This window comes from Gambusia affinis, linkage group LG08, assembly GCF_019740435.1.
Source record: "Gambusia affinis linkage group LG08, SWU_Gaff_1.0, whole genome shotgun sequence".
Lineage (NCBI taxonomy): Eukaryota > Metazoa > Chordata > Actinopteri > Cyprinodontiformes > Poeciliidae > Gambusia > Gambusia affinis.
The window spans coordinates 25642158-25656604 of NC_057875.1; the positions used below are offsets into that span (position 1 = coordinate 25642158).

A 14447-nucleotide genomic window follows, 5' to 3' on the forward strand; every position below is an offset into this window, starting at 1 on the left:
TGAAAAGTGTGGCCTGCAGTGTTTTATCCACTATTGCAGCTGAAAACCTTTAAGAGATTTGCACATCCGACAGCTGTTTGGCTTTTTTTTTTGTTCAAAACTCAAAAATAGTTCAAATTCATTTAGATTAGAATAAAACGTGTTTTGAAATCAGCGTCCATCTTTTCTATTTGAAACTGACAGCAATGCAGTTACTTAAAGAAATTATCTGACACCAACAAAGAAGAAATGACCTTTTCAATTTAAGGTTTAGATCAAAAATAGGAAATGGGAAAACAGGCACCAGGACTAAAATTGATTTTGATATTTAAATGAAAAAATATGGATTCTATCCTATTACTATCATTAATATTAATTACACAATCATTTTACATTTGGTTATATTTATCTAAAATATTACAATGTTCTTCATTATTAAAAACTAAATATTTTTCAGTTTTTTTCATTAAAAAATTTCCCCCAGACTTCCCATCATGCACTGCTTTGTGTCGTTGTGTTATATAAAGGCTCCAATAAAACACTGACGTTTGGTTTTGTAACATGTCAAAAGTGTGGAAACTTTCCTAAAGCTCTACAGTTTTTATTACTGTCACAATAAGCAATATATGATTTTATTTTTTAAAAATAAGTTGTGCTGTTTCTTTTTCACCTCTTTCTAATGATGTCACCAGAGTATATTTTATTGTGTGCTGTTCTCCACCAGCATTAAACGTTTTTATTTCATTTTGAGCTAACGGCCTATTCATGCAGCCTCGTCCTGTGCGATGATCTCTGGTCATCTCTTTAACTCCGTAACAAAAACAGCGACTTATTTCGAGGTTGGATGCTCAGACTGGGGTATTAACTCAAGTGGCCTATACTGTGTTGTTTTATGCATCATGAATATACAGGACTGGTTTAAGGAGCCGGGCTGCTTTGCAATAACAAAATAAAGTGTCACATTTATTGGCAAACCTGGTAAACATGGGTAAAAAGTATTACCATAAAATAAACTCATCTTTTTTTTTCGCGTTATTATTGTCTTTCACTGAAAGATGCTAATGCTAAACAGAATTAGCAGCAGCCGAATTATTGGTAGCATCCAGAGCGATTTATCAGACTTTTCAGGCTGTTTCAGAGGAGACACTCACAGACCATTTAAACCTTGAAATTACCCCCTCGTTAACACAACATCATGGTCTAAAAACAATTTTAAAAAATTAAAAAAACGTTCTGCAACTCATCCTGAGAAACTGAAAAAATATTCCTGTAGTAATGAATTCCTCCTTCATGTAAGTCGTCCCGCCGTTGTTTTCTTCCCATCAGTATCTTCAGCTTTTATTTCGAGTGACCCGTTCTTAAGCTAATTATCCGTTATTATTTTTAAACACAATCTTTTCGTAAGCTAACCATAGGAGTCGCGCCTTTGAGCTGACGTCACGACAAAATAAACGGTCATTTATGTGCAGTACTTTGCGGACCACTGGGGGTCGCCCGCGGACCACAGTTTGAGAAAGCCTGATGAGGAAAGAGGGTTTCTTTTTTTAAACACTTTAACTTTTTACAAGCTTCCTTGTAGCCCCACAGTATCACTGAATGTTTTTCCCTCCACAAACACACTTTGGAGCTTTTGTTGCTGACTGCCTCTCAGTTTGTGGTGGTTAAAGAGAAATAAGACTTTTTCTGACTTTACTCGCAAAACAATTATAGAAGCTAATTTTCAAAAATATATACAATGGATTTTAAGGAAAAAAAATATCTCAACATATATTCCCCCAACTTAAAAAGTAAGTACAATTTGTACTAACAAAAAAGTTAGTTTGACATAGTCGTACTGCAAAAAAGAAAAAAAAAATACTTTTTTCTTCCCATCTTTACCAGGGCTGCCCATAAGAGTGTGAGCAAGGAGTGGACAGCTGTCATGAAGAATCTGATTGGTTGGAGGTTGTAGTTGTTTCATCCTGTCTTTTATTCCCCCCTCTGCATATTCAGGTTCAAAAGTAAAATACATTTAGTGTGATCACATATAACTTTTACCAACAGTTATATTGATAACTATATCAACAATTAGACCGAATATATTAATGTTTGACTTCTAGAGAATCTGTCGGATAAATCAAGACGGTATTGCAGCATTTAGACGCTTTGGTCACCCCTCATCAAAGATCTGTAAGGCAAAGACTTTTGAAAAGTTGCAGGTTTTGACTAGACCGTTTTGGGCCATGTGACAGAGATTGGACTCCCCTCTCGTGGATTTGTTCCCTAATGCCACTGACGTCCACTCCTTGTTTGCTCAAAGTGTTCCCACCGTAAAGTTTTCATCGCACACAACACAACACACGGCATCAGATCAAACAGGGCAACAGCTAAATCCCTAACAGAGGTGACCCGCTGACCGCCGACTAATTCTGTGTAATTGAAGAAGCAGCGACTCTTTTTCTCCTCCTTCTTTTCTATCATGTAGAGATTTGCACTCAATAAAGAGTTTCTTGCTTCTCGAGCTCCTCCTGCCTGTTTTCTTCTTAATCTGGTGGGAAGGTGGTGGTGGGTGTGTGCATGGTTTTCTCTCTGTGTGTGTTTCCTGTTCCTGAACACATGGAAGGCATGGGACGCAGCGTTACTCTGAGCATGCGAGCGCTCCGACAGATCTGGCTCTGCAGGCTGCAGGAGTGGGAAGGATGCATGCATGGCTTTGATGCTCCTGGGATGATTCCTGACAAGTACCCCTCAGTAACACACACACACACACACACACACACACATACACGTTAACGCTCCTCGGCAGGTGTTCTTACTGTGCGTTTGGACTAGCTGGACAAAGCTAGGACGTATCTGTGTGCTGATTTCCTCCATTCGGTGTCTTTCAAACACCTTCTGATCCTGTAGGTGTGAACTTCCTTTAGCTCCACTCCTGCATGTCGGCTTCCTCTCAAAAAACAAATTGTTCCCAAGTGTTTTTGGTCTCGCTCCAAGTTCAAATGTCTTTGTTCACTTGAATTAAAACAAAACTAACTTGCATGAAACTTTTCGGCAAGATATCGGAGCTTTTTTTGAAGTCAATAATTCCTTAATATTGATGAAATAAATAGTAGTTCCCCCAAGCAGATTGTTTCACTTATAACAAGACATTTTATAACAAGTGAAGTAATCTGGCAGTGGAACTAGGACTTTTCATCCATATGAAGGACTTTTTGACTTTAAACAAGCTCCTATATCTCACTGAAAAGTTACTTGGGAGTTTTGCCTTATTTCAAGTTTACTAGGATATTAATACTGGAAACTAGACAAACATTGTGGTGAGATTTTGATTTTGCAATGAAGTCATTTAATTCTTACTCCAACCGGTTTTCAATTTGAGCAATTAGGAGTCAGCTTCTGTGAAATGAAGATACCTTTTCTTGGCAATTTGATGATTTTTCTGCTTCCACATGTTCTAAAAACATCTCATTTCACCAAAACTGATGTTATTTTTGTGTTTGTTTGTTGTTGTTTTTTTAGATCATTTAGTCTACTGAGTTAAAATTCCGTTTGATCTAATCAATTAAACCATTCTGAACGGCTTAAACCACCCAGAACGAACTTAAAATAACAGAAGCTCAACATGTTTGTGTGGTTTTTTTTTTGTTTTTTTTGTTTTTGAGGGGGTTATAACTTCAGTCCTAATCCCACCTCCTTCCCCTCTCCAGGTGTTCGACTGGCAGCAGGAGCGACCTGGAGCTGAGGGTCAGAGCGACGAAGGCCTGAATCTGGTCAGAGAGGGGGAGATGAGGGACTGTGGCGAGTGGATGACGGTCACAGCCAGGCGCGTCCAGGAGGCCGACCTGGAGCCCCTCGACTACGACCTGGATATCAGCCGGGAGGTGCGGGACCAGGGCCGCGCGCAGACGCTTCGGGGGCCAGGCGCTCCAGTAGAAAATAACGGCACCGCTGTATTATTTGACTCCTTAGTTTTTCTAAACCCCGGCTGCCAACTTAAACCCAATCACACAAAAATAGAAGGGAATATATTTTATTGTCCCCTAGGTGGAAATTTGTTGAAGACTCAGGAGGTTTGTTGATATTGCATAAGCTGCCAAAACAATTCATGTAAAAGCGTGAAACTTAGTCTAACTGAAGTTGTTGGACTCAAAATGTTGTCTGTTTGAAATTTGGATTTAAAAATAACAAAACAAATGTCTGTGTTGTTACTGTTTATCAGAACAAATAGTTCAAATAAAACAGAGAACAATTTCGTGAATTTAAAAATTTGAATTTGAAAATATCTCCTTTTCAACTCCTCTGGGCTTCAGAGTCGTAGTTCATGTGTCATTACTTCAGCTTTTGAGACGCTGATCGTCTGCTCCCAACGTATTGCTGTTGAAAAGCAATGCATTGTTGCCACGGTTACACCACCGTAAAACTCCTTCCAGGAGGAGAGAGAATAACTCGCAGTGACTCAGCCTGAGTAACGATTAACAAAATTTTACAAAAACATCAAATCAGAACTAGTGCAGCATTTCTCTGTGTGTCCGTCCAACATGCAGCTGTCCAAACCGGACAAAGTTGTGATCCCGGAGCGCTACGTGGAGTCGGACCCAGAGGAGCCTCTGAGCCCAGAGGAGCTGGAGGAACGCTGCCGGCGGGCGGAACGCATCAAGAACCTTCTCACCAGGTCCAGGTATCCTCACCTCCGTCTGCTGGGAGAACTCACCTAATCCAACATGGCCGCATTTCATTCAGAAACCTTTTTGATTTATTTTCCCCTCCAGTGTCCAGAACATCCAGCCATCAGCATCGCTGGAATTCAATGAGCTGGACTCCGCTATGGAGGAGCAGCAGAGGATCATGAGCGTCTCCTACGCGCTGGCCTCCGAGGCTTCACGCAAGAGTAAACTGGTCGCAGGTTAGTTAGTTAGTTAGTTAGTTAGTTAGTTAGTTAGAAGTGCAAGTGCTTTAAAGGGGCAGTGTTATGTAGAAATGACTTATTTTTAGCTGCACATCATCTTATGTTATTCTCTCATCAAAAACATACATGGAGTGTTTCCTTCATTCTTTCATACATGTTTAAAAAATAATAATAATAATCCTTCAATGTCCATGGCAACCATTCAGCTGTGAAAACGCCCGGATGGACCGAGAGATTAGTTTATAAAAGTCAGTTTTGACTGTGACGTTGCAGAGTCCCTTTAAAGTGAATTTATGTACAACTTCCAAAAACCTTTTAGAACGTTTGGTCGCCTTTAGCATTCTAATTAACACTTTTTGAATTTTTTTTTTTTTTTTACGTATTTGTTAAAGTGTCACTGTGATCTGACAATATAACATGGCTCCTGCCATCTGTGGAAATATACCCCTCTGTCAGAAACAACCAATCAGAGCCAGGGGGAGGGCTTTAGCACTGACAATTAGTTTGTGTACGTGCTGCACAACCCTGCCTCCGCCCTGCTGCTCTCGCTGTGCTAATGGTGGAGAAAATGGCTAATTGTGATAAATTAGCCATTGCTAACTAGCATTAGCATTCATTAGCACTGGAATTAGCTGACCAAGCTCATCGGTCAGTACTTTATATATATAGATGTTGTGACAGTTTAAATACATATGTAAAAAAATATATAATAAAAGTTACCTACTGCTGCTTAATAGCTGTAAAGTTGGAAAGAGCTCCCTCTAGTGGTGAATAGCCACATATCTACAAGAAGTGCATACACAAACGGCACAGAGGTGTGTGTTCAGACGGACTCTGATGCTCGGCCGTCTCAGAGTGTGACCGTGTCGTTGTTCCTGGTGTGTAGGCACTGAGTGGCTGGACAGCTGGTGAGCAGGCCTGGTCCAGGTACACACATCCTGACCTTCCTCTGTGTTGGGATCACGCTCTGTTTGTGGTGTGTTTTTTTTGGGGGGGGGACAGCGCACAGATGGCTGACATAAAGATGTCAGACTGCTAAAGATGGCGTCTTTATGAGCCGAACATTCACGTTGAGCTCCAAAACATCTGTGCATGTCTCCGGGTTTCTGTCTTCTGGGTGTTTGTTTCGTCAAAGGGAAATTGTCATGGTCCTTTGGATACAGCTGGTGTTTTGGTGCAGGCTGTGTGTGTCAGTATGTTACTATTATAATAATTTCCCACTTATAGGTAATAAGAGCATGGCATTAGAATTGGAATATTACATCGGATCAATAAAAAACTCATTTTAATAATATATTGTAGCCTTATTCAAAACCCTTTCTTAAGATGTTATTTTCAAAAGGTGCTGTTAATCTGACCAACAAACTTTATAAAAGTTTTCTTCCAAGTTTCTAATGTGAAATGTCTTGGTACATTTGAAAATATCAAAACTAACTTACTAATAATATTTCAGCAAGATGTAAGATCTTGTTTTAAGTGCATAATTCCTTAATATTGATGGAAAAAGCACAAGTTCCATTGGCAGATTATTTAACTTATAACGTGAGGGAAAATGTCTTGTTATAAGTTAAATAATTTAAATGATACGTTTTCCGTCAGGAATCATTGACAAGCTCCGATATCTTGTTGAAAAGTTATAAATCTGGAACAAACTTCCAGAAAACTGCAAAACTGTTGAAATGCAGAGTTTCTTTAAACCAAGACTAGGAACCCTTAAACATTGATTGATCTATTTGCTCGATGATTTTGATGATCATCGATGTGTCACAGTTGCTTATTGCAGGATTGTTTCTGAATTGTGCTAAAAAAAGTTTAACTTGGCCGTTTTTGTCTCCTCAGCCAAAGCTGCTGCTCTGCGCTGACCCACAGGACCGGCAGAGGGGACAGAAGGAAGCGCCGTGTAGAAGGAGCTCCACAGTTTTCATCAAATTAACTTATTCAGTCATTAAAACAAATAGTTGTTTTTTTTATAAATATAATTTTAATACACATTTTTGAACCTGTTTTCTTTGAATCACAGATTTTTACGTAACACGCTTTCATTGCTTCTGCGCCTACATTGCACATTTTATGGTGACTCATAAAATGACTGAACTTCCTTGCTGTGTGTTCGTTTGTTCCGGATTTTCAAGATAAAAGTCAGAACCGACACGTTCGGATTGCAGTGGGAATGTTTAGGTGACCAGTTTGTTTGCCAGGTGGATTGAGATGCTTTTCTTTATTTTTTAGGGTTTTTTGTTTTTTTTTCCTCAATACTGTCATAAAATTGTCAGAATGTCAGATAATTCAAACACAACAATGTCAGGCTACTTAAAATAAATATTTAGATAAATCGTTGTCTCCGTCTTGTTGTAATGTGATTTTAAGTGTTTTCAGATTACACCCCTTGAAAAGAGTAGACTTTCTACATTCAGTTTCTACATTAACTACAGGTCCTTCTCAAAATATTAGCATATTGTGATAAAGTTCATTATTTTCCATAATGCAATGATAAAAATTGAACATTCATATATTTTAGATTCATTGCACACTTCAGGTCTTTTATTGTCTTAATATGGATGATTTTGGCATACAGCTCATGAAAACCCAAAATTCCTATCTCACAAAATTAGCATATCATGAAAAGGGTCTCTAAACGAGCTATGAACCTAATCATCTGAATCAACGAGTTAACTCTAAACACCTGCAAAAGATTCCTGAGGCCTTTAAAACTCCCAGCCTGGTTCATCACTCAAAACCCCCAATCATGGGTAAGACTCCCGACATGACTGCTGTCCAGAAGGCCATCATTGACACCCTCAAGCAAGAGGGTATGACAGGAAACATATTTCTGAACAAATAGGCTGTTCCCAGACTGCTGTATCAAGGCACCTCAGTGGGAAGGAAAAAGTGTGGCAGAAAACGCTGCACAACGAGAAGAGATGACCGGACCCTGAGGAAGATTGTGGAGAAGGGCCGATTCCAGACCTTGGGGGACGTGCTGAAGCAGTGGACTGAGTCTGGAGTAGAAACATCCAGAGCCACCGTGCACAGGCGTGTGCAGGAAATGGGCTACAGGTGCCGCATTCCCCAGGTCAAGACACTTTTGAACCAGAAACAGCGGCAGAGGCGCCTGACCTGGGCTACAGAGAAGCAGCACTGGACTGTTGCTCAGTGGTCCAAAGTACGTTTTTCAGATGAAAGCAAATTTTGCATGTCATTCAGAAATCAAAGTGCCAGAGTCTGGAGGAAGACTGGGGAGAAGGAAATGCCAAAATGCCAGAAGTCCAGTGTCAAGTACCCACAGTCAGTGATGGTCTGGGTTGCCATGTCAGCTGCTGGTGTTGGTCCACTGTGTTTTATCAAGGGCAGGGTCAATGCAGCTAGCTATCAGGAGATATTGGAGCACTTCATGCTTCTATCTGTTGAAAAGCTTTATGGAGATGAAGATTTATTTTTTCAGCACAACCTGGCATCTGCTCACAGTGCCAAAACCACTGGTAAATGGTTTACTGACCATGGTATCACTGTGCTCAACTGGCCTGCCAACTCTCCTGACCTGAACCCCATAGTGAATCTGTGGGATATTGTGAAGAGAAAGTTGAGAGACTCAAGACCCAACACTCTGGATGAGCTAAAGGCAGCTATCGAAGCATCCTGGGCCTCCATAACACCTCAGCAGTGCCACGGGCTGGTTGCATCCATGCCACGCCGCATTGAAGCAGTAATTTCTGCAAAAGGATTCCCGACCAAGTATTGAGTGCATAACTGTACATAATTATTTGAAGGTTGACTTGTTTTGTATTAAAAACACTTTTCTTTTATTGGTCGGATGAAATATGGGAATTTTGGGTTTTCATGAGCTGTATGCCAAAATCATCGTTATTAAGACAATAAAAGACCTGAAATATTTCAGTTAGTGTGCAATGAATCTAAAATATATGTTCAATTTTTATCATTACATTATGGAAAATAATGAACTTTATCACAATATGCTAATATTTTGAGAAGGACCTGTATTTCTACATTTCTACATTAAACAAATTAACTGTTTCACTTCTACAAAATACGGTATGGGAGGCTATCTTGTGTCCATACTTTCTCATATCCCATTATCTGGATTTATCTATCCAGAGTTTTTGCAGATTCCACATTTAAAACTCTGTTGACTAGAGATCTCAGGTGTCAAACTCCAGTCCTGGAGGGTCGCTGTTCTGCAGTTTTTAGATGTGCCACAGGTATAAAACACTGGAACGAGACGGTTTAATTACCTCCTCCTTGTGTAGATCAGTTCTCCAGAGCCTCAATGACCTAATTATTCTATTCAGGTGTGGTGCAGCAGAGGCACATCTAAAAGTAGCAGCACACCGGCCCTCCAGGACTGGAGTTTGAGACCCCTGCTCTAGAGGTATTGCTGAATTAAGATTGCAACCTTAAAGCTCATCACACCGAATGTTTTAATAGATCACATATAAAATCAAAATTAGATTCTCAAATAAATATTGCACATATGGGTTTGTGTTCAAAAACACCCAACAGCTTCCTGTTACAGCAGCTGTTTTAAAAATGATCGAACGCCTCCGCAGAACAGAAAGCTACAAGTCACATCTACACAAATCACATTTAATGGCAAATAATCTTGTTTCATTCAGTACATTTCAAGGCAGACAACAGGACAGTGAAAATGTTCAAGTGAAATAAAAACAGGTTCATTTGCCAGTCATAGCATTATCTTACACTACAACATCAAAAAAAAGGAACATTTTTGAAGCCTTAAGACTAGCTTCTTTCAGCACATGCACACCAGGATGCATCCCATCAGACAGTACAAATGACAATTGAGTGATGTCCTAGAGTGAAACGAAATGCATCAAACTGTCCCGAAGTGAGAATAAAAAAGCTAGCTCCTCTCCCCTCCTACAATGATTTTACGAAGGCCATCTTGTAGTTTTGTTTCCGTTCCTTGGGCTGGTCGTCCGAGTCGGGCTCCTCCTGTTCTGGTGATTTCTCCTCTGGGCTGGAATCTTCCTCCTGGGCTTCTGTGTGTTGTCTTTCACCGGACGACTCCTCTGGTTTAGCAGCTTCTGTCTGAGAGTCTGCAGGTGGGGAGATGACCGGCTCTGGCTGTGGCTGACCAGAGAACAAGAAACAAAGAAATCTCTTTCAGGGTTCCCGCTGGTATTTAGAAAGAAAGTCCATGACTCTCCATGACCTTCAATAACTTTCCATGACCCACGTAGAACAGGTTCATGAAGAAAAGTGCATGCCTGACAGACCCAACCCCACCAAGCTGAACTACGGTGAACATGGAAAAGTGCAGGCAGATGGGGAGAAAACATAAATGACAAAATGTGAAAATGAAGCCCAAACAGACAGGGAGGAATTGAAAAATGTCAATATATTGACTGAAGAATCATGTGATGATAATGTCAATACAAACAAAAACATACTAGCACTAATGAAAGCACAAGATGACATGTATGGAGAAATAACTGCTTCTACAGAAGTTGAAAGCAGATGTAGCACAAAGGCCACACTGGTGTAATAGTCAATGTAAATTAATATTGTTTCATGTTTTTTGTGTTATTTACTTGTTGTGGGGTTAGATCAGAAAGATTGGATCATTTTGGTCATAAAAATAGGGAGTATATTATTCATCACCAGTTGTCAATCGCTCCACCAACGACAAACATGACCATTGCTAGGAGACAAACGTTGCTAACGTGGATGTGTGTAACCGAGTTGTTTTGTGTTGCAGGCAAGCTGCTGATGTTAATAACATACACTGTTATGTTATTGGGTTCTACTATGTATCAATTACCACATTGAGTTCCGTATTAGTAATGTTTTCATTGTAAATTATGTTTACTTCTTGACCTGCCCCCGCCTTTACCGTGTTCACAGCACAACAGTGATAACCATTTATAAGACGGATGAGTAGAACCGCCGTGTAGCGACACTTCTGACTGAGTTATTTTGTTACAGAATTAAACACACTGCCGTTGCACACCAGATAACTCATCAGCCTGCTGATGACACTCTGTGACGTCTGAGGCTCAGAGGCCTTTTCCATCTGAGAGCATCCATTTTTATTTTTAAAGATTATCAACATGCAGCCTAACAGTTGCAGCGTAACACACACACACACACACACACACACCGCTACACTACTAATCTTCAATTGGAGACTTCTTTGATGATTAAGTAAATATATATTTTTAACAAAATAGAATAATAGTTACTGCTGTGCGCGTGGAGCATTACAAAAACAAAGAACAGTGAGACTGTTCATTGTACAGAGCCGTTCAGAAGAATCGGCTCGTTTGTAAATGTCACATCACTATGTTGCAGACTTTGTGCTTCTTTAGCTACAATGTTTTGTTGCTTCATCACAATGAGACTGAAACGGCAGCAAAATTAGCCATTTTTTGTTGTCGTTTAAAGTGTAATGTCAGTGTGAGCGATGGCTATGCAACACTTGATCATTCTCGACTATTTATCAACATGTATATTATATCTTCCTGGACGATGTTGGCCATGGCGAGCACCCACCTCGCTGAAACCCAGACCGCAGTGCCTCCGGTCCCGGCCCGACAGTTTTCCGTCCATGCTCTGCTGGTACTGCATCTCCAGATCGTCGTTCATCCGCTTATCTTCCTGCCCTACGGAGGAGACGCACACCGGATCGCTACAGATCGGATCCAAGCAGGGCTCAATCAAACAGGAAGTCGATGCACTTTGCCAAAGCAACAAAGAAGCTCACCGCTACGGAAGTGGGACGTGGACTTGTGGTCACCGATGATGAGGCGACCGGTGTGTTCTTTCTGGGGGGGGGGGGCAAAAAACAACCAATCATTTTATTTGATCTGTCTGATTTCACTTTATCGGACTGACACAAGCTGGAGCACACGGACCTTAGAGGCGCCCATTAACCGCAAGAACTTTTGCTTCCTTTCGTCGCTTCCCAGATCTGCAGACGCCCACTGGGTGGACCCATCCTGGCAAGAGAAGACGGTTCACTAATGTTCATTTTCAGCTTCAAAAGGTCATTCAGGAATCAGGGAGTTTTGTGTGTCTTTGTCAAAATAATAATAATAATTAAAAAATTGCCATTTATGTCGTCAACTTTGATTGTAAGAACTCTTTAGCCAACAGCTAAAATGTTCGGTCGTGACCTGGTTTGTATGTGGTGTAAAGTTAAAGTCAAACTTTAATAATAATTTGGGGTTTTTTTTCATAAGAGAAAAACTTATATTTTCACCCTGTCATTTATTCATTTACAAATGTCAGTTTCACACAGATAAATATCTAGTTTGAAGCTAAAAATTTTGTTTAAAGCTCAAATAAAATTGTTAGCAAGTTAAATATTTAATTTGATGGCAAATATTTAGCATCACACTAAATATTTACCTTACCAACTAATTATTCCTAAGTGATATTACAAAGAAATTGTAATATCAGACAATTATGACTCGGGGTAAAAACAAAAGGCAGTTTTTAAGTCGTGACTTAATTTACTAAAAGAGGGGGGGGGGGGCGGGGGAACATCCAAACTAACTTCCTCTAAATCTAACAACTGGTCATGCCGTCCTTAGAGTAACAACAGCCATCATGCGTTTGCAGCAACTCTCTTCAGTACCCCTGTGGAGGGCTTTTATTCGCAACACTTTCATTTACTATCACACATTGGAGAATTTTCCATCTGGCCTTTGACCAGACAGATGTCTCCAAAACCTAGAGATGAATTCATGGTTGCACACCGCCATGGTTGGCTGTCAGTATGCTATTCTTTCTCTAAGATGCTGTTAGGTTTTCACCAGCTGCAGCAGGAAACACCTTTCTAAGAGTTTGTCTTTTGCCTGGTCAGTCCACGTAATGTCTCTAGAGTCGAGATGTTTCCGCTCCATTTGGTCAGCAGGAGTTTTGGTCTGTGAACTCAACCACAGAGGCCATTTTTGTTCTGTCTCTTTCTCTCCGATGAATCACAACCACTGAGTTTATCAGAGGCACGAAGTGCTTTAGATCTTTGGTTCTTTTGTGAAAATCCTGGATGAGTCAATGCGCTCAGCAGAGCAATTTTGGCAGACCGGCCACTCGCTGGGAACATTCACCTCTGTTTTGTTATCTCAATCTACTAAAGTGCTTCTTATTTTCCAGACTGATGGTCGCCAAAGACTTTGTCTCACATCTGTTTTTAAAATGTTACAAAACGGGGCTTTGTGCGTTTCCTTTTGAGCTCTGGTGGCCAGCTTCATGCTGCCAAAGAGGTTCTATCTGAATTCCTGATCCTGACTGGGCAACAATCTGGCCTGAGAAACTCAACTTCTTAAATGAATGCAATCATATTTAGTTTCTTATATTATAAAAGTTATTATGAAACACTTTAAAAAGCTAAAACACTTAAGAAATTGAGAAGAGAGTCCAAATACATTTCCACAGTAGAGTATTTAGCTATATCTAATATAACAGTATTTAGTTGTATCTAAACATAAAGGTTGAAGATGGTGAGAAAATGTGAAAGGATTATACTGATTCGTGAATTCCGCCGTAACATCTGGATCTCATCTGAATTACGTCGTGTTTATTTTAAATACATACTGAACAGGTTTGTCGTGAGGTCACATTTGAATCAAAAATATATAGAAATTTGTTAAAAACGTCCAAATATAACATATTGTAGGGAGGGGAGCTTTAGTTTTAATGAGCAGCAACACTTTGACTAGACAGTTGCAGGTTCCGTCCAGACGCCAGATCTCGTCTACCTACAAAACTTTATCAACCGGGCAGTAAATTGATCTCAACTCCTACACTGTAGACTCTTCAGCTATTTTATTTTTTTATCTTGCAGTGTGATGTTCAAAGTATGCCAAAAGGTTCAAAAATATACAGAAAATTCCAGCGAACTTAATTTTGGGACCGCAGCGTGTTCAAGTTTTCACTATAAAGCTCGAGAGCGCTGATGTCTGTTGCTAGCATGCTAACGCGATGCTAGCCATTTAATGTGATTTTATTTCCAATTTTGTAAGTTAGAACAGCAGCTTTTTGTGTTTTACTCACTTCCGAGGGAGATGCGGGTCGTTTTGTCCCGTGTTTGTCCTCTGGAGAAGTCATTATCCACTAAAATTTCAGTTAAATTGGAAATAGGGATTTTATTCCACACAAGCAGGAGTTAGCTGGATTTGTCAACAATTCGTACTCACCCTGACGACACTTCCTGTGCCTTCTTCTTCTACGTTTTTAAAATCGGTCGCTTTGCTTCGTGGGGAGACATGTTGCTTCAACGTCAAAGCTGGAAATTACACGTAAATCAATTCAATAAGTTTTGGACCACTGCTTTAATAACATAATCTCTTCTTAAAATGTGAGACTAAAATAAACAAACAGAGCGGAAATGAACCCTGGACAACCGTGACGAAGACTTTAGACATGCTGTGCATGTCTAATCTGTGAAACCCAGCGCAAATTATACAAAGTTATAATACTTGCAATGCAACTCTTACACATACTAGTTCATTCTTTATCTTGCTGAGTATTTTACAATTATATTTTTGTATATTTTGTTTAGTTGACTGTTAACAGTTTGTGAAGTCGAATTATTGCTGTT

General features: G+C 40.0%; 2 protein-coding genes across 14 annotated transcripts in view; one reads left to right on the top strand and one right to left on the bottom strand.

Moving 5' to 3' along the window:
* Nucleotides 1-7196, top strand: part of plekha7a (pleckstrin homology domain containing, family A member 7a) — a 159277-nt gene extending 152081 nt beyond the window's left edge. For 10 of the 12 annotated variants that reach the window (XM_044125296.1, XM_044125298.1, XM_044125293.1 and 7 more), the window contains 5 exons: nucleotides 3666-3839; nucleotides 4503-4636; nucleotides 4728-4861; nucleotides 5751-5791; nucleotides 6704-7190. In XM_044125296.1, coding sequence (XP_043981231.1) covers nucleotides 3666-3839; nucleotides 4503-4636; nucleotides 4728-4861; nucleotides 5751-5776 — 468 coding nt within the window. In that variant the 3' untranslated portion in view covers nucleotides 5777-5791; nucleotides 6704-7190. Of the gene's footprint in view, nucleotides 1-3665; nucleotides 3840-4502; nucleotides 4637-4727; nucleotides 4862-5750; nucleotides 5792-6703 lie in introns of all 12 variants that reach the window. The other 2 variants (XM_044125295.1, XM_044125297.1) reach the window with 1 other exon arrangement.
* Nucleotides 7197-9450: 2254 nt separating this feature from the next.
* Nucleotides 9451-14117, bottom strand: lg08h11orf58 (linkage group 08 C11orf58 homolog). 2 transcript variants are annotated; one of them, XM_044125306.1, is made up of 6 exons: nucleotides 14044-14117; nucleotides 13901-13960; nucleotides 11758-11841; nucleotides 11607-11667; nucleotides 11396-11505; nucleotides 9451-9973 (listed from the first exon to the last, which is right to left on the bottom strand). In XM_044125306.1, the coding sequence occupies exons 2-6, from the start codon at nucleotides 13952-13954 to the stop codon at nucleotides 9761-9763; spliced, it is 522 nt and encodes a 173-aa protein (XP_043981241.1). In that variant the 5' UTR covers nucleotides 13955-13960; nucleotides 14044-14117; the 3' UTR covers nucleotides 9451-9760. The 2 variants fall into 2 exon arrangements, with proteins under 2 accessions (XP_043981241.1, XP_043981242.1); XM_044125307.1 differs by lacking the exon at nucleotides 14044-14117 and having other exon boundaries at nucleotides 9451-9967; nucleotides 13901-14037.
* Nucleotides 14118-14447: the final 330 nt, after the last annotated feature.

Excerpts from the sequence above, each read along its gene's own strand:
- lg08h11orf58 (XM_044125306.1), bottom strand. The coding sequence starts at position 13,954 with ATGACTTCTCCAGAGGACAAACACGGGACAAAACGACCCGCATCTCCC. Across the intron at positions 11,842-13,900 it reads GACCCGCATCTCCCTCGGAA|GATGGGTCCACCCAGTGGGC; the intron begins GTGAGTAAAACA and ends TTCTCTTGCCAG. Across the intron at positions 9,974-11,395 it reads GCGGTCTGGGTTTCAGCGAG|CCACAGCCAGAGCCGGTCAT; the intron begins GTGGGTGCTCGC and ends TTCTCTGGTCAG.